Here is a 22,125-nt window from a genome sequence, read left to right on the forward strand (position 1 = left end):
CAAAAGGGCGCTAGTTATTTTTCACATTCTAGTATGTAAAATTAGTTTCTAATAAGTTATGTAAGTTTCACAATTCTTCTGCCAATAATTTTCTCACACAACAAAGAAAATTTCAATTGAAATTCCCCATACTTTCCATGTTTCAACATTTTAGGCTGTCACAGTTTACTATATGAGAATTCAAATATATAATTAAATAAAACAAACTCAATTAACTGAAATGATTACCAAATGTGGTCTTTCAACAGTATTTCCGATTCACTAATGGCTAACTTCTTCCTTATTTGAACTCCTGTTGAAACCATTCTAAAACTGGCTATTTCTCTTTTCTCCCTACATAGGGCATAACAGTACTCTTTAAAAGGTTAACTGACAATCATAATACTGCCTTGAAGTTACCATTTTCAAAAATCATGCTATGCCACACACATAGAACTAAAGAAGGTATTTCTGAGTCTGTAGCATCCCCAAATAAAAACAAAAGTTAGGATTTTTATAAATCACTATCAGATTTTTTTTTTCTTCTAAAGCAAAGGGAAATAAAATAAAAATCCAATTAACTGGAATCCTATTAAGTATAATTTCACAGTCAACAGAAATTTCCAGGAATTTAAAAGTAGAAAAATACAAATCAAATCAGAGTGTTCTTACTTAATGCTGATACACTGGTGGATGCGACAAAAAGTCTCAAATATGAAGAGACGAGCATTTTCAATGAAATCCTCAAGACAAGCCACCAAGAAGAAGTCATTCACAAGTACCTATGTATGTAAAATATAACAAAAAAATTAATAGCACTGACAAGCAATTTTCAAAAATGTAACCCAAAATACTTCCTGTGTGCTTTACTTGTTGTTCCAGTTACAATCCTCTTACTTAATATCACACAAGTTCTACACACAGCACTTTCTAGAACACTATGTTCAAGTCCCTAACAATTTAAAGAAGTAAATGAATGCTACGAGAAAAAACCGTAAGCACTGCCATGTTTTCTTGTTCTATTGAGGACTTAAGCAACCTTGTGACAAAGTAGCTTTGTCCTATCCATTACCCTACATAAATGCTTTGTAGATAACGTAACTTTTCTAGCTTCTTAAAATAGTTATAACAGACTAAAAATATGCGTATTTCTGTGAAGTAGACTTGGAAATAAGCAAAGGAAAAAAAAATTCAAGGGGTGGCTCCTACTCCACAGATGGTATCATAATTAAAAGAGAATTATTTTAACTTCATTAGTGTATATTTAACAAATATACACCAAAACATAAATAAAACTATATGAACACAAATTATCACATTGGAATCTATTTTATATTTTGTCCAATGTGTGAAAATCACCTCTGAAGTTATACTTACATGATAATTTTCTCCTTAGAGAAGTAAAATCTTAGTCCTTCAACAAACTCTTTATATTTTGTGTTAACATTTGGGTTCAAAAATGAAACTGACAACTAGTAACATGGATATGGTAAATGTATTTAAAAGGTAAGTTTTTAGTTTAATTTCTTAAAACTCTGCAAACTAACATGAAAAAAAACCCCAGAAATCTAAACTCTTTCAGTTGCTCCAAGGTGCTTTAGTTTCTACCAATCAACAAGACATTACTGTTAAAAAATTCATGCCCTTATAGCTTTACTGGTTTATAGCAAATGTGAAGTACAATCACGTGAAAAATTCTGAAGATAGGCCCATTTATGAAACAAATCGAGAATCAGTTAGTATGTGCAATTCTATACAATCTTATACATACATATGAAGTACTTCACATATTTACTCATATAGGATAAGACACAGAATTATGGGCATATGTGTGAATTTATAATGTCGCCAATGTTTTAACAAACTACTAACAAAAGGGATACACATATGGCAATAACATTAAAAATGTCTTTACCCTAGCACATTTCTAAACAATCATTTTAAGATTGTTTCTGATACAATTACTTTAATAAAACACTACAAGTTAACTCTCACAATATCCAAACCTTAAAGAATGTTATTAATTTATAAGTAAAAATCCATACTTACTGATTCACATTCCCTCAGCTTTTTCTGAGCCCCATCAAAGTCAAAGTTAACATATAAGCATTCAACAAATTCTGTAATTGGGTCTTTATATGTGTAAGACTCCTGTAGAATTAAGTCAAAGGTGAAGTTGGATCAGATTCAACACTGTTTGGTAGACTGCCCCTAGAATATCCCAATCTTCCTGTTTTCTCCTCCCTTACCATGAATTTCTAGCAAATTACCTAGTGTCATCTTTTCGAAGCAACTGCTTATATCCTGATTCCAGGCCATACCTTAAGCTTATAATGCCTTCCAGACTGAGTTCTCTAAATTCTCATCCTAGAATTATTCCAAAGGCTTTCAAGTTCCTCTACTGACAAAAGTCTCCCATAGTCAATAAACAGTGATGAACATCCCCAAGTATAAGGGTATTCATACACTGCGGAATTTGTCTTTTTATATTTAATTTACTCTTAGGTCAAATAAGTTAAGTTATTTTTCTAACCCATAGTTATTGCTGAGAAGCTCACTAAAAAAAAAAAATCAATCAGTAGGGCTGCAGCTTTTGTACAACTTGGGGACTATTAATATTGTATCCTACATAAAGATCACTTCTCTGGAATTATGCAGGTAAGCCATCTCCCAACAAACAGTGCCAGGCTCCAAATCTCCTTCACTCTTTGCAATAAAGGCAACACTAATATACAATGTATATTAAGTATCCACCCAGCAGAGAGCAGTATTCATTCATACCACATCTAACATAAGTATATCTTGGAATTAGAGTAAATGCCCATGAGTATCCTGGGCTCCTCTTTCTCTATGTATACTGCATATATCCTTTCTCCTATTTTTAAAGCATTTTTACCTTAAGAATTAAGAGTCCTACTCTAGAAACAGATGTTAGATCTACTTTAGACACATTTTAAAACACAATAAAGATTTTAGTTTTTACCTGTTGAATAACTTTAACAAGATCTTTTAGCACCTGTCGGCGTTTCCGAACATCTTTGTTTGTTATGACGGCTGTAGTCAAATAGCGCAGAATATGTGGACACATTGTCTGAATTGCATTAAGATACCTGAGGTAAAAATATAAATAACTTTAATATTTTTAAAATTTAATATTAATAACTTACCCAGTTTCTATAAATCTGTAATTAACCACATGTGATTTAAAGAAACACTTGAACAGTCCATTACACTGTGCTGCTTCAGTAACGTAAGACTGCAAACACTTAAGAATTATTATTATAAGGACCATCTCCTCCAAAGAAATGAAAAAACAGAAGTCTGCAGAGAATGCCAGCTTATATTGCCCACTTTGAAGTGAATTGGAAGACTCAGTTCAGAGGTAAATAATCCTACTATTATTGTTGAGTAAAAGGATTTTGGAAGGCCCCTATACATGCTGTCAGTCTGTTCCAAAAGACCGCTAAGCTATGGCGTTCAGTCATTCACCTTTTGGAAAAAGTGTGTGAAAACCCTCTATGTGCAAATCAGTCATCATAATCATAAATGAGGCACTTAAGTAAAGATTCAGAGGATGAAAGACTTAAAACTACAGGGAGAAGGAAACTGTTACAGTATTATAAGGCTTTGGTTAAATTGGTAGCACTGGGAATTAGAAAGGAAGGATTATATGTCAGACAAACATCAACAGGGGCGTTGCTAATATTTAACAAATCCTGCTATTCTGATGATCAGCAGCTGGCCACCCTCTGTCATTTCGTGTTTATCCTGTATTCCTCCTGCTCAACTCCTTAAATAGCTCCCTAATTTTTATCCAAGAAGTACCTCTGAGTGTCAGGCACTATGACAATCTTGGAAATATATGTCAATAAAGTCCATTCCTCTTGGCTGAATATATAAACCCCAAAGTACCATCCAGCTTCATCTCCCACCAGACCATCATTGACTGCTTCCTGTTTTTCTCACTTAAAGCTCACTCCACATGGACTGCTCTCCCAAACACATCCTTCTGAAAGCCTAAACTCTAGCCATCCTTCAAGATCCAGCTCAGATACCTTATCTTCCAAATTCTTCTAAACTATGATATTAATAAATCTTTATATTTCATCACATTGTAGATTCTCCGTAAAATGTTGTTTGAACTCCTTAGAGGACACTAGAATCTGATAGTAATCTAACAATTAATAATATTTAGTCCCCCCTTAAATTCCCTCTAAACAAGGCAGGGAATAAAAAGAATCAACACTCAAGAATAAACCAATTTCTAGGAAAAAAATAACTAAATAGATAGCTAAAAGTTTCATTATCTGAAATATTAAGCCTGATTTTCAGGCAGAAATTTTTAAACTGCAATCTTCATTCAGAGTACTTCTTTGTCTCAATACTCTCTTGCCAGAGATCTCATGTACAAGCACAAGAAAGGATGACTGTTTTTCAATACTGATTCTGAAGTAAGTAATTTTAGTAAGCATTTCTGGAACTCAAACTTATCCATATGATTTAAAAAACTAAGTTTATTGTATAAGATGTTAAACATATTTTACTTACCCTAGCTTTATATCACTGCATGACATGTATCTTCATTGTTTTTAATGGAGGATAACTTCTTGGGAAATCATATCCCACTCTTTTTGAGAATATATGGTAGGTGTTAGCAAAACTTTTGTAAAAGGCCAGATAATAAATATTTTAGGTTTTGCAGGCCAGGAGGCACAATTGAGAATATCGTACAGGTACTTGTATGAAAAGAAAACAAATTTCCAAAATATTTTATTGATAAAACTCAAAATATTAATAGTGAAGTATGATTTTTTTTATAATTATCTACTAATGAGAAGAACAGCATTTATCTATTGGGGATAATTTTGCTTAATTGCATTCTAAGTTAGAGATCCTAACATTAAAATTTATTGCAAATATTTATCTGTTAATGCTGTTCTGTAATGAAAATTTACATACTCAGTCTTTGTAAATGTTTTTCATGAACCTAGTATTACCAAAAACTGATATCAATTGATAGAAATATGATTTTAATTTATCATATTTATCACCTGGAAGGCATTACAGAACTCTGTTAAATTCTTCTTTTGATACTGTCCTTTAGGGTATCATTACACTGCATATAAATCACTTCCAATTCAATAGCACAGTTAAGTGAATTTAGGAATATGGAAATTTCTGGGTGCCTGGGTTGCTCAGTCGTTAAGCATCTGCCTTTGGGTCAGGTCATGATTCCAGGGTCCTGGGATCGAGCCCCGCATCGGGCTCCCTGTTCAGCGGGAAGCCTGCTTCTCCCTCTCCCACTCCCGCTGCCTGTGTTCCCTCTTTCCCTGTCTCTCTCTCTCTCTCTGTCAAATAAATAAATAAAATCTTAAAAAAAAAAAAAAAAGAAATATGGAAATTTCCTTTGTATTTACAATGAGGTCTAAAACTCTGGAATTATAATTTGAGCTTGAAAAAATATATCTGCTACAAATCTGTGTGGGAATGAAGGTCTCCCTTCTTGTTTTACCACGTGAAAGAACAGAAAACATATAAAGCAGCTGGACATTATTTGTTATTCATGCTATGTTAGTTGTCATCAAAGTGACTACTGCAATATAGTTTTTCCATATGAACACTATTTTGTTTTGTTAATTTTAGGGTGAATTAAGAAACATTAACAAGGTACAGCAAAAGTTAATTTCCAGAGCCACCCAAGGCTTGATAATAATGTTTGAGGGCAATTTTTCTTATTCAGAAAAAATTCAATCTTGCCCCAGGCTCAAAAAAAGTCACACTGGAACTGCCATTGCTAAGCCACCCAACTGTTGTTAAGTAGAGAAAGCCAAGACATTCTATTTCTGACAAAAATTCATGGACTGATAACAGTTAAGTCCACAGGAGCAAGAGAAGTTCACTGCTGACAAAAATGGTTCAAAAATATACCACACGGGGTACCTGGGTGGCTCAGGCAGTTAAGCGTCCAACTCTTGATTTTGGCTCAGGGCACGATCTCAGGGTGGTGATATCAAGACATGCATTGGGCTCTATGCTGGGTGTGGGGCCTGCTTAAGATTCTCTTTCTTCCTTTCCCTCTGCCCCTCCCCCCTGCTTGCTCACTCTCGCTGAAAGAAAGAAAGAAAGGAAAGAAGGAAAGAAAGAGAGAATACACCACAGATTCAAGTATTTTCCACAAAGTATCTGGTGATGAATAATGTAACAAATAACCATAGGCTTTGAAAAACCTCTTTTTTTCCCCTCCATACATATTTGCCACCAAGTTTTAACACATCTTAGCAGATTCCACTTCAGGTTGTATTAAATTAGTGTTTTATCAACTTTGAAAATATTTTCACCTGTAGCTGTTCCACAGAGACTACTTATTCATAAAGTCATATTCTTTAGTCACTTCAAATCCAACAATGATTCCTCAAATCAACAACTAAGCCACATTGGTAACATCTGCTGACTCCTCAAGAGCCAAGGAAAATCACTAAAAATCATGTGCCTTGTTTTTTAACCGATTGATGTTGCTCCAGATAACTTCAACTCTAACTGTTCTCACCAAAAAGCTGGTATTTTTAAACAAGTTTATCTTTTCTGGACATTATTTCTTTGGCTGCTGCAACTGAACATGATTTAGAATCACCACTGGTAAATGGCTTTCCCTATCTGGCTAAATAAGAGCCACTCAGAAACTTGCCTGCTTGAGCCTCATTTTCATTAATTTTTGTGAGGAAATTCTGATATGATGAGATATTCTGTTTTAAATTTCTAATTTTTCTGATTGTTGCTTTGCTGTCAGTTGGAGTATTATAATGAGTGATTACAATCTTGCAATGTGAATTAAACTGCATTCTTTTAGCATACCTACGGTGTCAATTCAATGCTTTGCTTTCTAATTCAAACAAAATAATCCCCACTCCACTGTGCCTTAAAAGCACATTTGAAGTCTACTTGTCTTGTTTTGACATGATGAGTACATACTGGTAATAAAGTGTTGCAGTATGGCAATACACAGGTCCCTTGAAACATTGGCCAGGTGTAACTGCAGCATGGCATCACTGGGATTCATAGTGCACTGAGTAGCAGTGTGAGTCAACGAGAGTGCAACATTGTATGATCTCTGTCACAACTCAACTCTGCCTTTACAGCTTAAAAGCAGCCAAAGACACTATATAGATCAATGAAGCTGGCTGTGTTCCAATAAAAATTTATGGACACTGAAACTGTAGTCTCATATTTCACATGTCACAAAATATTTTTCTTTTAATTTCTTCAACCATTTTTTTTAAAAGATTTTATTTATTTGACAGAGCAAGAGAGAGAGAAAGCACACAAGTGGGGCAGGGGGAGAGGAAGGAGAAGCAGGCTCTCCCCACTGAGCAGGGCCTGAGCCCAAGGCAGACACTCAACCAACTAAGTGACCCAGGCGCCCCTTTTTCAACCATTTAAAATGTAAAAGCCATTCTTAGATCACAGGCCTTAAGAAAAAAGGCAGTGAGCCAGATTCAGCCCACAGTCCAGATCCCTAATATATAACATTACCATGGCTCCTGACTTCCCTACCTTCTAGAACAGAAGTGATCCTTCCTATGTATGTATATCTACATAGATCACTACATAAGGAAGGGGAGTGGGGATTAAAAGTGACTTGAAGTTATCTTAGTTCACAATCTTGTAGGATCAGTGATGATATATTTTATTTTAGTTCAAATAGAAGCAAAACTACAGATGTGGTTTAACAGTCTACACGTCTGTTGTGCTCTTTTGTTCTATTTCTTTCTTACCATCTCCTTTCCTGTCAACCGAAATTTAAGGGTCAATTTTCATCTTTACTGGACTCTTCTAACTTTTCCAGATCTTACTGGTTGCTGTTATACCTACTGTGTATTTATAATGCACAATACATCAGTCCTTAGTTAAATATGTTCTTAGGCTACTTCTTGTATTACTTGTTTGGATTATAAACTATTTAAGAACAGAGGCTGTAACTCTCCTATTTTGGAAGCTAACTTTATTATTTTTCTTTTTTTTTTAAAGTAGGCTCCACACCCGGTGTGGAGCCCAACATGGGGCTTGAACTCATGACCCTGAGATCAAGACCTAAGCTGAGATCAAGAGTTAGACACTTAACCAACTGAGCCACCCAGGCATCCCTATTATTTTTTCTTTTAAATAAGAGCATTGATATTTACTGTGTTCTGAGGTATAATTTCATGATAGGTAATTAAAAATGTTTTAGTATATTTTTTCTCTAGTACAACCCCACTTCAATTGTACAGTTTTATGGAACTTTTTTACAGTGTTTTCTAATTGCAAGTCAGATCATACAGTAATCAAAAGATAACACAGAATATCCCAAAATAAAAAAATATTTAAGTATCTATCATGTGCCAGATACTACAAGAACAGAGAGAATAAAAATTCTGCCCTCAAATATGCTTATACTCTAGTAGGAAAAATAAAGCAATTATAAATTATTTTAAAGACATTAAATAATTAAATATCAAATATAAAGTAGGCACAATATACAGGACTTCATGAACGATAAAGTAAACCTGAACTGGATCTTCAAAAACAGGCAGGCTTAGACGGAGGTTCAAAAAAAAGAGAAGGGCATTTCTGGAAAGACAGGCTAAAAAAAAACAAAAACAAAAAACAATGCAGGACACTTAGCAGAACATCAGAGGACAAATTTTTATTTTTATTTTAGATGGAAACCTTAAAGGTCATCATCCTGAGCTAGAATAGGTAAGATACCTGCATGAAAAAGAGTTTTCTTATCAGGAACAATTAGAAAATAGGAAAAATAAAGATGGAAAGGTCAGTCAGGACAACTTCTGAATACCACCCAGCTGACTATTAATGGTAAAACGTGAAATTTCTTAGGGTGTTTATGTTATTTTTATTTAGAAAACACTCAAAGGAGTGTTTAATTCAAACTGAACTTTCAATCTTTTTACAATGGAGAGTAATAACTAGGGCATTGTATTACAAATGCATTCTTTTCTCTAATAGCATCAACATTTGGTGACAAAGCCTCATTTCTTACTAGTCTATGAACACTTCTCTTACACCTGATACCTTATCTTCTATATAATGTTACATTTAAAAGTTCAACATTTTTCAAATGTATAAATCATCTCCATTTTAGATTCAGAATAAATTATGGCAGAAATGGTAATATATATGATGTTAAGACTTTATTTAACCTGCACTGGCATCTGAACTTTCACCTCAAGGACAAAAGTATAAATTATCAACAAAGTACTTTTTTATTTTACAAAAATCCTAAAGTCCACAATCCACATGAACTGTCAATTTAACACAATTTTATCAATTAATATACTCAATGAACTACATTTAACTGTATTACTGTGCTATTAGAAATTGAAAGCAGGAAGAATAAAACTTCACCAATTTTTACATTTATCAAAGACAACTGAAAAGCACATACTGATTGTAGACATACAAATGCAAATTACTACTTTCTAGTAGCTACTCCGCTTGAAGAATATACAATCTAGAAAAATGGCTGAAACAATGATCTGTCAAGCCAACTGGGTATATTCTCATATGAAAAAAGTTAGAATCAAGCAAAACTCAAAACAAGCCATGAAGGGATTACTATTGAGGGAGACTACTGATGGTAACCTAACCTTACAGAGAGAAGGGTAAGCACAATATTTTAGTGAAAAATGAAAGCTGTAATCCTACTGGAGTAGTTTATTTTCCACATTGTGCTAAAAGGCTGTTTCTGTTTAAAAAGTTCCACGGCTATGAAGATTCTTAGTAGCCAGTTGAAAATGTTCAAAAACTGATTTATGGTGATGGTGCCAACACCTGGTAAAGTTACTAAAATTCACTGAATTGTAAACAAACAAATAAATGAAATTTTGAGTACCTTAGAACAAATCAGGACAGTGGCATCATTCTATACTAGTAGTAGTCACTGTTTTTTTTCACTACCACACTCTTGCAGTTAAAAAAAATAAATAAAGCAAGTTTCAACTGCCCTTGATTAGCAGTACAGATTGTTAATTAAAAAAAAATTTCAACTCCTGCATACTAATCTTTTTAATATTCTGTGACTTAATGGTATAATGCTCTTCTGCTATATACTTCAGTATCACAGTTATCTTAAGGAAAAGCACTTGTACAACTGAGTTGTAAGCTTAACTGTTTTTCTCACAGAACACTATTTTTACTTGAAACAATGAGTGACAGATACACCAAAGCTATTCAGAATTGGGTATTTGGCAGACACTTTCTAGAAAATAAAGTGAGCCTAAACTTCAAGAAAAAAAAATGATAAAATTAGACCTTTCCCATGAAAAGTAGAATTTTGGAAAATATCTGTCACCAAGAGCTTGACTACTTTCCAATACGTTAAGCCTTTTCTAATGGGTTTAGTGGTGATACAGATAGGTGATTTTTTGGGTATTTTATGTATGTCAACATATTTGGAATACCTGAATAACCCACGGATCCAAGATTTCCCAAACAACCAATGCATGATAATTATAAGGGCATGGGTACAAGATCCACTAAGGTGCAAGACTGACCACTATAGTTTAGAATACCAGTATAGTTTAGATCCAAAAAACTGAATAAAGTTTCAGATTCCACTTAATAATAACCTTTAAAGTACTACTACTTGTTTTGTTGGATTACCAAAAAAGAATATTCACAACTATCTAAAAAGGCTAGTAAAACAGCTCTTTTGTAACTACATGTATGTGTAACGCTAGGTTTTCTTCATATCCTTCAGACAAAATAACATCAGGTATGAAAATCTAGTTTATGCCAGAAATTGAAAAGTCTGCAAAAATGTAAAACGTCACTGCTCTCACTAAATTTTTGTTTTTAAGTTATTAAAAAAAAAAAAGTCAACTATAATCAATTTACTACTTGTCAATTATCAAATATATTTTTATTTTCCCAGTTTTAATTTCTAATACAGTATAGATAATATATTTAGCCAACACAAACAAAATTACACTCAACAATTCTTCATAGTATGAAAGGGTTCTAAGACCAAAAAGTTTAAGGACCATTCACTTCTAACAATTACATTCCAAAGATAATTTTAATGTCTACTTTCTTTTTTAATAAACATGCAATAGCTTCTCTGTATTTATATTAATTTGGGTCTTGGAGGGAGTGCAAAGCTCTTTTTGGATACTCCAATATCCTATTTGCCTTACAAAGATAAATGAAGACAATCTCTCTCTATACACATACGTTCTCTAATGCACCAAAATGAGCAATAAATCGATCAGAACCCAGAGTCCTTTTAGTGGAATCACTGAAAAACAAAACAAAACAAAAACATCTCAAAATTCCTTCCTCACTTCACTGATCTGATAAGGTTAACAACTTGTGTCACCTAGGGCATTTCAGGTTTTGGAGAATATGGTGCAAGTATACATAGAATTCCTTGTAATTTTATTATATCACTTGTCATATAAAGCCATTTTCATTTCTCTCTCTTCATTCTTGAAATGAAATTAACAGTTTTAATGTTAGTAATTTCAACATTTTATATTGCTAATTTTCACTGCCTTTGTTGTTTTTTTCTGTACTTTCAATCAAGGTTTTAAAAGCTGAATAAGTACTCAAGGCTATGAATTAATCTGAGTGTTGCTTTCACAAAATTTTGTTTATTAACACTCTCTTCTTCGATTCAGTTCTTTTTAAGACTTCGAATAATTTCTAGGTTTAATGTATTCTGTCCAGAAACTACAATCTATAAAATTTATATATTTTTAAACTTATTAGATTTTAAATGGCAAAAGGTATTGTCTTTTTTGTGTATGAACCATGGAATTACAAATGAATTGTATCTATTAATCTAGAATAGCTTCATAATAGTCTTAATTCTAAGTTGTTACTTTAATTATATTTCTATGACCATGAACCTCTATCTTACCTTAAAATTTTTTTAAAAATCTATCTTTTTTTAGGAGGAGTTCTGGGGAAGACAGCAGAGTAGGAAGATCCTAAGCTCACCTCATCCTATGGATACAACTAAGTAACACCCACGACAGTGTAAATAACCCACAGAACAACCTGAGGACTGGCAGAACAGACTCTCCACGGCCCAATGTAAAAAAGAGGCCGCAATGAAGTGAGTAGAAAGGGCAGAGATGTGGGTGGGAGCTAAAAAGACCAAAGGGACTGTTCATAAAACAGGGATGCCTTGGGCTTGAAGTGGGAAGAGAAAAGGAACCTCATGCCAAGCACCCCAGGCACAGAAGCGCAAACAGGGAAGACAAATACTTATAACATTGGGCTTTGAAAACCAGAAGCATGGAATTTCATCAGTTGTTACATCAGTGCTTAACACCTGGAACTTTAAAATCAGTGTGTGGCTCTGGGAGAGCCAAAAGGGAGGGAAACTGAGTCGTCACCCTTAAAGAGCACAAAAAACAGCCTCTAGAAGATAAAGCCATAAAAGCAGCAGTTTGAAAAAATACCTGGGGTATGCAGGAGGGAGATCTGTTTACTAATCTCAAAGCCTATGCTGGAGGGGCAGGGACTGTTGGAAGACTTCTCCCAGAACAAAAGAGGTGGCAGGCGCCATTTCCTTCCCTTGCCTTTCAGATACCTGGGTACCTGCAAGGAACCAGTGCAGCGAACACTCTCCACCTAGCTTGCTAACAAGGCACCACACCCCCACATTCTCCTGTGGACACACCCTCTCCAGCCAAGAGTTGGCACCAGGTCTCCTCCCACAGTAGACAATGCACAAACCTTCCTGACACTACTCATCCTCACTGGCCACCCCCTGACCTTCTGAAAACCCACCCCTTCCAACCCCTCTCAGCTTCCCTCCCAAGAGGCTGCAGATCTCCTCCCACGACAGACCAGCTAGGACCAAGCTGGCACCATATACCCATCCCCTCCAGCCCTGCAGCAGGAGTTTTCTCAAGTGGCTCCAGGCTCCCATCACAAGAGACCCATGCAAATCTTACCAACTACGAACGTTGAAATTCAATCAGTAATCAAAAGACTCCCAGCAAACAAAAGTCCAGCACTAGAAAGCTGCACAGGTGAATTCTACCAAAATTTAAACCTATTTTTCTCAAATTATTCATAAAAAATATAAGAGGAAGGGAAGCATCCAAATATGTCCTATGTGGCCAGCATTACCCTGATACCAACATCAGATAAAGGCACTACTAACAAAGAGAACTACAAGTCAACCTCTCTGAGGAAAATAGATGCAAAAATCCTCAACAAAATATTAGCAAACCAAATTTAACAATACAAAAAAATCATTCAGCACAATCAAGTGGGATTGATTCCTAGGATGCAAGAATGGTTCAATATTTACAAATCAATCAACATGATACATCACATCAATATGAGAAAGGATAAAAACCATATGATCCACTTAAATAGATGCCAGAAAAGCATTTGATGTTAAAAGCATTCAACAAAATAGGTCTAGAGGAAACACACCTCAACACAATAAAGACAATATATGAAAAACTCACAAGTAACATCCCACTCAATGGTGAAAAACTTAAGAGCTTTCCCCCTAAGGAACAAGATAAGGATGTGGACTCAACATTTTTATTCAACATTGTCCTGGAAGTCCTAGTTAGAGCAATCAGACAAGAAAGAGAAATAAAAAGCATCCAAATTGGTAAGGAAGAAGCAAAACTTTCACTATTTGCAGATGACATGACACTAAATATAGAAAGCCCGAAAGATTCCACTCCAAAACTACTAGAACTGATAAATGAATTCAGTAAGGTCACAGGATAAAAAAGTAATTTACAGAAATCCGCTGCATTTCTATACACTATTAATAAACTAGTAGAAATAAAATAATACCAGTTATGATTGCACCAAAAATAGTAAAATACCTAGGAATAAACTTAACCGAAGAGGCAAAAGATCTGTACTCTGCAAACTATAAAACACTAATGAAAGAAACTGAAGACAACACAAATGAAAGATATTCTATGCTCACGGACTGGGAGAACAAATACTGTTAAAATGTGCAATCTGCAGATTTAACACAATCCCTATCAAAATACCAATAGCCTTTTTCATAGAATTAGAACAAATAATCCTAAAATTTGTATGGAACCACAAAAGACCCCAAATAGCCAAGGCAATTTTGAAAAAGAAGGCATAACTGAAGGTATCAGAATCCAGATATCAAGATACGCTGCAAAGCTGTAGTAATCAAAACAGACACAGAGATCAATGGAACAGAACAGACAGCCCAGAAATAAAAACACATATATAAGGTTAATTAATCTTTGACTAAGCAGGCAAGGATATGCAATGGGAAAAAGATGATCTCTTCAATAAATGGAATTGGGAAAACTGGAGAGCCACATGTAAAATAAAAACTGAACCACTTTCTTATACCATATACAAAATAAACTCAAAGTGCATTAAGGACCTAAATATGAGACTTGAAACTATAAAAATCCTAGAAAAGAGCACAGATAGTAATTTCTCTGACATCGTCCATAGCAAAGTTTTTCTAGATATGTCTCCTGAGGCAAGGAAAAAAAAACAAAAGCAAAGTACTACATCAAAATAAAAAGTTTCTGCACAGCAAAGAAAGCAATCAGCAAAACTAAAAGACAACCTAGTGAATGGGAGAAGACATCTGCAAAGGACATATCTGATAAAAGGTTAGTATCCAAAATATATAAGGAATTTATACAACTCAACACCAAAAAAATCCAACAAAAAACCCAACAACAACAAATAATATAAAACTGGCCAGAGACATGAAGAGACATTTCTCCAAAGACATACATATGACCAACAGAACATAAAATGTTCAACATCATTCATCAGAGAAATGCAAATCAAAATCAAAATGAGGTATCACCTCACACCTGTCAGAATGGCGAAAATCAAAAACAGAGGAGACAACAATTGTTGGCAAAGATGTGGAGAAAAAAGAACCCCCATGCACTGTTGGTGGGAATGCAAACTGGTGTAGCCACTCTGGAAAACAGTATAATGATTCCTCAAAAACTTAAAAATAGAATTACCATATTATCCAATAATTCCACTACTGGGTATTTACCCAAAGAATACGAAAAAACTAATTTGAAAAGATAAACACACTCCTTGTTTATTGCAGCATTATTAACAATACCCAAATTATGGAAGCAGCCCAAGTTGTCCATTGACAGATGAAGATAAAAATATATATATATATATATATATAAATATATAATGGAATATTGCTCAGCCATAAAAAAGAATGACATCTTGCCATTTGCAACAACATAGATGGATCTAAAGAATATAATGCTAAGTGAAGTCATTCAGAGAAAGAAAATACCATGATTTCACTCATATGTGGAATTTAAGAAACGAAACAAAGGAAAAAAAGAGATAAACCAAAAAACACTCTTAACTATAGAGAACTGATGGTCACCAGAGGAGAGGTGGGTGGGGGCATGTTTGAAACAGGTGAAGAGGATTAAGAGTACACTTACTGTGATGGGCACTGAGAAATGTACAGAATTGCTGAAATCAATATATTGTACACCTGAAACTAATATAACCCTGTACGTTAACTATACTGGAATTAAGTTTTTTAAAATAACCTACTTTTTTGCATTTTTTACCTTTTGCAAAGTTTATCTTTTTTTAAAGATTTTATTTATTTCAGAGAGAGAGAGAGAGCACGAGCGAGAGCATGAGTGGGGGAAGGGGCAAAGGGAGAGGGAGAAGCAGACTCCTGATGAGCAGGGCCCTGGGATCCTGACCTGAGCCAAAGGCAGACGCTTAACCCACTGAGCCACCCAGGCACCCCAGTTTGATTTTTATCTTAACACTTTCTGCAATCTGAACAGAACTACCTTTGTATTTCTAGTATCCATAACAAATGGTTCTACTAATTAATAAACATATTCTATATGCCTTTAAAATTTCATATAAGCCAGGGCGCCTGGGTGGCTCAGTCGTTAAGCGTCTGCCTTTGGCTCGGGTCATGATCCCAGGGTCCTGGGATCGAGCCCCGCATCGGGCTCCCTGCTCCGCGGGAAGCCTGCTTCTCCCTCTCCCTCTCCCCCTGCTTGTGTTCCTTCTCTCGCTGTGTCTCTCTCTGTCAAATAAATAAATAAAATCTTTAAAAAAAAAAAAAAACTTCATATAAGCCATAAGGTTGTCAGGAATTGATGCATCTTGTTCCCCTCTTGTATTGTATTACAGAATTTTCACAGTGGGTTTGAATACTTTTATTTTTCTTGTTTGCATGCTTCTTTTCATTACTTGAAAATATTCAAAGAGCCTGTTAAATTTAATATTCCTTTCTAAATACATATGTAACTGCAAAAAACACAGACGAGTGGGCCTACTAGTAAGTAGTACCATGGAAAGCCAATTCCTAATGGTTCCTATGGCTTACTTCAGGAGGAGCTGTTCTTATCCTTAACCCATCCCCTAAGTGTCAGGATCACAGCCAGGTGTTAACAGGCCAATGCCTGGGTCCAATCTGCACATTCCGAATAGGCTCTTCCTCCCACACCTGATTTTGGGGCATTAATCAACTCTTAAGAAATCTTACAGAATTTATTAATCAGGACACAGACAAAATACTAACGTTAGTGTTATTTTTAATCTCTTTTCATTTGAATGAATGTTTGGTTAATGTCCATAAATACTGAGAAATATATCCTTATTCTTTTTTAAAATTCTCAGAAAACACCTTTTCTATAAGAGGCATAGATAGTTTAACATAAAAGACAGGTATGTAGCTATTTTACTAACCAACATTCCCAAATTTCTCGCAGTGATTTATTAGTCATTTTCCTGGATACTCCAGATTCATCCAATATTGATGTGTCTCAACTATTGCATGAGATTGTAATTGTCAATATCACAAATAAAAAAGCCTCTTCTAAAATGTAATGGTTGCATAAAAGTACTTCTCAAAGGATACCTCTCAAGAATCACTGCCCTGAGAAGATTAAATAAAAAGTGTACCACAGCAGAAAGAGATTAATCAATTTACTCTCTGATAAGAGAAAGCTCCCAGATCAGGAAGACTTGAGAACTTGATAAAAGACATTAACATATTTAAATCAGAATGGGGGATGGGAGTAGGAACACAGTGAGAAGTACTGATCTGAAATGGAATTATGAAAAGAGAAATAAAAAAGCAAATCTCAGAAATGCCCATCCAAATGTTTAGGGTGACAAATCAAAAAATGTTCATCATCTGGTCCTAGTGCAAGAACAGTCCTACTGTGAAGATACATATGTTAGGCCAGCTTAACCTGATGGTGCCATTAACAGTCCAGTCACAAATTAACTTTCCATTCTGATTCCAAGTACTCTTCAAGGAATCTTCTCTTTATTATATGGCTTCCTATGTGTGAAACTTACAGACTCCTCCTCAAGAAGCTAACATTGCCCCTGTAATCTGAATCAGAAACTCACTCCTACCACTTACACTCCTCATTATGAATTACTGATGGCATTCTGGTTTTATAAATCAGTTTTTCGGAAGCTGGTTCAGCTTTGTTCTTCATAAATCTACCTTTAAGATACTGCCAAATAAAGTTGCTGAGTTTACCATGCTAAAGCCCAGAACCAAGTATGACACCCTTGTAGGATCTCATTTTAGTGTACAATTGTTTTTGGTTTTTTAAATCCTTCCCACTAGCCTTTTACTTAATTCAACATACAGACAATGATTTATGTAACTTTTCAGATTATAAACAATTTATCATGGCATTCAGCAAACAGTAAAATATATACCAAATACAATTTAAAAACTGTATATATACAATTTTAACAGTGAATTTCCCACAAACAGGTTGTGCTTAAGGAATAACAGCTTAGAATGAGGCTATTATGTATATATTAGTGAATAATGTGAATCTAGAAGGCATACTTAAGTACTATAAAATATCTCTAATAAAAAAAGAAATACAATGCTATGTAAATTATAAAATTTCACCTCTTATCATTTATATTTAAAATGGGATGCAAAGACCATATTGTCTTTTATCTTACCTAATGCCATGTAGTTGTTTTTTTCTTTTTTCAAGGAAAGAAAAACAATCCTGTTACAAAAACTCCTCTGCCTATGTTTGATTTTAACATACTAGGTCACCATGTCATTAAAATACTGACTAAATACATTAATATTGAACTTACATTGCAATGTTAATATTTCTGTTAAGACTGCTTCTTTTTACCAGATTCAGGGGAATATTTAGCATTTAATGCAGAAAACAGAATATACACCATTTAAAAATGGTTCCCTGATTCTCCATAAAAAAAGTTACTGGCATTTCTCAGTTGGCTGGATATTTTTGATCTGTATTACCACTAATAACTTAATTTCTTTTAAATTCCAAGTGCTGTTATGTTAACAACTTCACTGAAGAGGTCAAATATTTTAGAGTCTTAAAAAATCTTACTAAAATGAGCATTTAAAGTACATTTATTAAAGTACACTTATTAAAGTCACATTTATTTATGTGACTCAGTTTAGAATATCCTATCAACTTATCCAAAAATATTGCCATAGATACTATTTTCAAGACTTTGGAAATTACAAAACAACTTAAAAACAGGTTATTCAATCTTCACTGATGTTTTAATTCAGAAAAGTATTACACCATCTATTTCTAAGCTATACCTTTATAAATTAAAATATATATGCATTTTAGAGAAAAATATGAAAATCATAATTTGACAGAAAATAATAAGCAGAAATCAAGTGAAATGTAACAACTATATCTTCATTTAGGTTAACATATAACAAAAGTATGGCCCAAGGATGTTTATATGAAGTTTAGCTAACAATATAGTCAATATAAGCCACACCATGTAGGAAATGCGAATGTTACTCCAATCTTGAACTATGTTTATATAAGCACACATACAGGTCAAGAAGCTAACATTGCCCCTGTAATCCATAAAACTCAAGTAACAATCCTAGAATTTTAAAGATCCGTATTTTGAGAAGACTGTGGATAAACTGGCAGTTATCTAACGAGGGCAACCAAAATACTAAAAAGTCTGAAAAATTACACACTTGATAAAACCATAGATATTCAGCCTGAAGGAAGAGATACAGAAAAATTATCTTCAAATATCTAAGTGTTTCCACCAAGCAGTTTTGTTTTCTGTTGTTCTAACCAAATAAGAAATAAGATTCAAAGGCACTTAAGCTCAAACAGAAAAATAAATTTTTAAAAATGATTTGTAGCTAACAATAGAATAGTCTAGTTCATAGTGAATTTCTCAGCACCAAAAGTTGGATAACTGAGCAATGATATAAAGGATTCTGGGATGTATTTATTTCTTCCGTGTAATTTGGCCTGGAGCCCTAATTCTAAAGCTTTAGTTAATATATTAATTACCTGGGATCTTGTTAAGATGGAAATTCTGATTTAGTTCTTCTAGGGTAAGGTAGAACCATGCGATTCTACATGATGCCTATTCTGCTGCCACAGGAAACACACTAAATAGCACTTCAACAGGCTTAAAGTATGCTTTTTTCAAATAATTTACTAGAGTTACGTGTAAGCTTTTTCTTTTCTTTTCTTTTTTTTTTTTAAGATTTTGTTTATTTGAGAGAGAGAGGGAGCACAGGCAGGGGGAGCGGCAGAGGGAGAAGCAGGCTCCCTGCTGAGCAGGGAGCCCCATGTGGGGCTGCTCATCCCTGGGCCCTGGTATCATGACCTGAGCCAAAGGCAGACGCTTAACCAACTGAGCCAGCCAGGCGCCCCACGGAAGCTTTTTCAATTAATAAGCTAATCTACCACGTGCAGGGGGAAAAAAAAAGGTTGACAACAAATTCAAATGTTAGAGAGAAGTGCATTTTTAAGTTTAAAAAAAAAAATCCATGTAATTTCATATAACGAAAGCCAGAATTATACAGTGAAATAACTTACTGTGGCTGGTAAAGGAAGAGATCAATTATGTTATCACGCCCTTTGGGGTGGTTGAAGAAAACGAACAGAGACCAGTGGATGAGCCATGTTCGCTGCTGAAGAGACTGAAGTGGAGAACTCACAGACTACAGGGTTAAAAAATACATACATAGGAAATCTTAATATATGAGAAAGAGGCAAGAGAATAAACATAGCTGATCTCCGAATTTTAGTTAAAAATGAGAACCTTCTGAGGCATGATCTATGGCCATTAGGATCTAAGTCCTATCCCCTAGACCCTCTGCACTAACCTCAACATTAGAAATTACCTCCCTGCTCTGAGAAATAGATTCAATAATGTCTGCTAAGCCATTTTTATAGAAGCCGTAAACTATACTCATACCAGAAAACATTTTAAAAGGACTGAACTAAATACTCCATAAGTTGTTTTATTAGACATAATTATAAGTGAAAACTGTCATCTTCTACATAGGACTTTATTGAGGACCTATCACTGAGGTGGCACTAATAGTATTATGCCATTTTCACTGTACAAATAAAAAAGGTGCAATAGTTATAAGAGAGATGAAAACTTGAGTTCTTTTCTCTAAGAGCCAAAAAAAATTTGACAGTTTCTTTCAGGGAGATTCAGTGAAACTAGTCACCCCACTAATTCACTGTGATTTTTACGTCAACAAAAGCTAATCTGAACATTTTTGTTTCCCTTCTTCCCTCCCTCCATCCCTCACTCCTTCCTTCCTTCCATTCCACCCTCCCCCAGCCCCACCTTTTTTTAAAAAGTACACAGTGTTTTCCTTATCAGAAAGTATGAAGGATACACAAAAATTTCAGAAAATCACCCTGGAAAAATGTAACTCACATTATTATCTATGGTCTCTTTTAACCGTGTAAGGTCTTCCATAGCTGCATCCCAATTCTGCATTAAGATTTCAGAGGCCAATTTCCCCCAGAGTGAACTCAAAGCATTTCTATCTGTTGCTGGAACCTGTTTAAGCAATCATAATTAATTATATTCTGAATATTCTAGGAAAAAAAGATACTGTATATTTTATACCTTACATATCCACCTAACCTACTAAAAGACCTGTAGCTTTCTAATCCAAACAGTAATTATCTAAGTCCTTATTGGATCACACTGCTAAACTGATTCAGTTTCCATTTAACTTAATTTACTAAAAATATTAGCTCGGAGCACCTGGGTGGCTCAGTCAGTTAAGCATCTGCCTTCTGCTCAGATCATGATCCCAGGGTCCTGGGACTGAGCCCCACATCAGGCTCTTTGCTCGCTCTCTCTCGCTATCTCTCTGTCAAATATATAAATAAAATCTTTAAAAAAATAAAAACACACAGCTTTTTGATATTCAAGTCTAAATCAGAAAGAGTAACTTAAAACTAGAATACAGCACTAGTGTTAAAAGTATTATTTTCAGAACAAAAAATACCCAGGGTGCCTGGGTGGCTCAGTCGGTTAAGCATCTGCCTTTGGCTCAGGTCATGATCTCAGGGTCCTGGGATCGAGTCCCATCTCGGGCTCCCTGCTCAGCAGGGAGTCTGCTTCTCCCTCTACCCCTCCCCACTGCTCATGATCTCTCTCTCTCTCACGTTCTCTCAAATATATACATAAAATCTTTAAAAAAATCCAAAAATGAAAGCAGTTAGAGAGAAAAAAGCAGGTATACTAGTTAATAACAATTAATAATTATCAAAGGAATAACGTACTGAGGAATAAATGTTCATTTTTCACATAATCCTAATAGAAACATTATAAAAGGTAAGTATTTTTTAACCCCATTTTAATTAAAGAGGGGAAACTCATGCATGGAGAGTGTAATCTGCCCAAAACTACACTTCTAATTATGAAAGCTATAAATTTTTTTAAAGATCTATTTATTTTTAGAGACCAAGGAGTGGAGGAGGGGCAAAAGGAGAATCTTTCAAGCAGATTCCCAACTGAGCACAGAGCCCAATGGGGGGAGGAGTGGGTCAATCCCCACAACCCATGAGATCATGACCTGAGTCAAAACCAAGAGTCCAATGCTTAACGAATGAGCCACTCAGGTGCCCCAAGATCTATAAATTTTATACCACAATCTAAACCATAAAATAGGAGGACTAAGGGCATCTACCTCTTTTTGCCACTGATGGAAAAGGGTCACAAACCCAAAACACCTATTAAGGACTTTGACGGTAGTAATTAACTCTCATGTACTCAATAACATTAAGCAAACTCTAACAAACACTAAATTCGTAAACTAAA

General features: G+C 34.7%; 1 protein-coding gene across 1 annotated transcript in view; it reads right to left on the reverse strand.

Moving 5' to 3' along the window:
* Positions 1–22,125, reverse strand: part of EIF3E (eukaryotic translation initiation factor 3 subunit E) — a 49,439-nt gene that overhangs the window by 13,594 nt on the left and 13,720 nt on the right. Inside the window, exons 6-10 of the mRNA XM_032415596.1 lie at positions 20,728–20,853; positions 19,869–19,993; positions 2,963–3,089; positions 2,029–2,130; positions 652–761 (exon numbers count right to left, since the gene is read on the reverse strand). Of these exons, the coding sequence (XP_032271487.1) occupies positions 652–761; positions 2,029–2,130; positions 2,963–3,089; positions 19,869–19,993; positions 20,728–20,853 (590 nt within the window). The remainder of the gene's footprint in view (positions 1–651; positions 762–2,028; positions 2,131–2,962; positions 3,090–19,868; positions 19,994–20,727; positions 20,854–22,125) is intronic.

Source organism: Phoca vitulina, unplaced genomic scaffold (genome assembly GCF_004348235.1).
Source record: "Phoca vitulina isolate PV1807 unplaced genomic scaffold, GSC_HSeal_1.0 scaffold18, whole genome shotgun sequence".
In the NCBI taxonomy this organism is placed as follows: domain Eukaryota; kingdom Metazoa; phylum Chordata; class Mammalia; order Carnivora; family Phocidae; genus Phoca; species Phoca vitulina.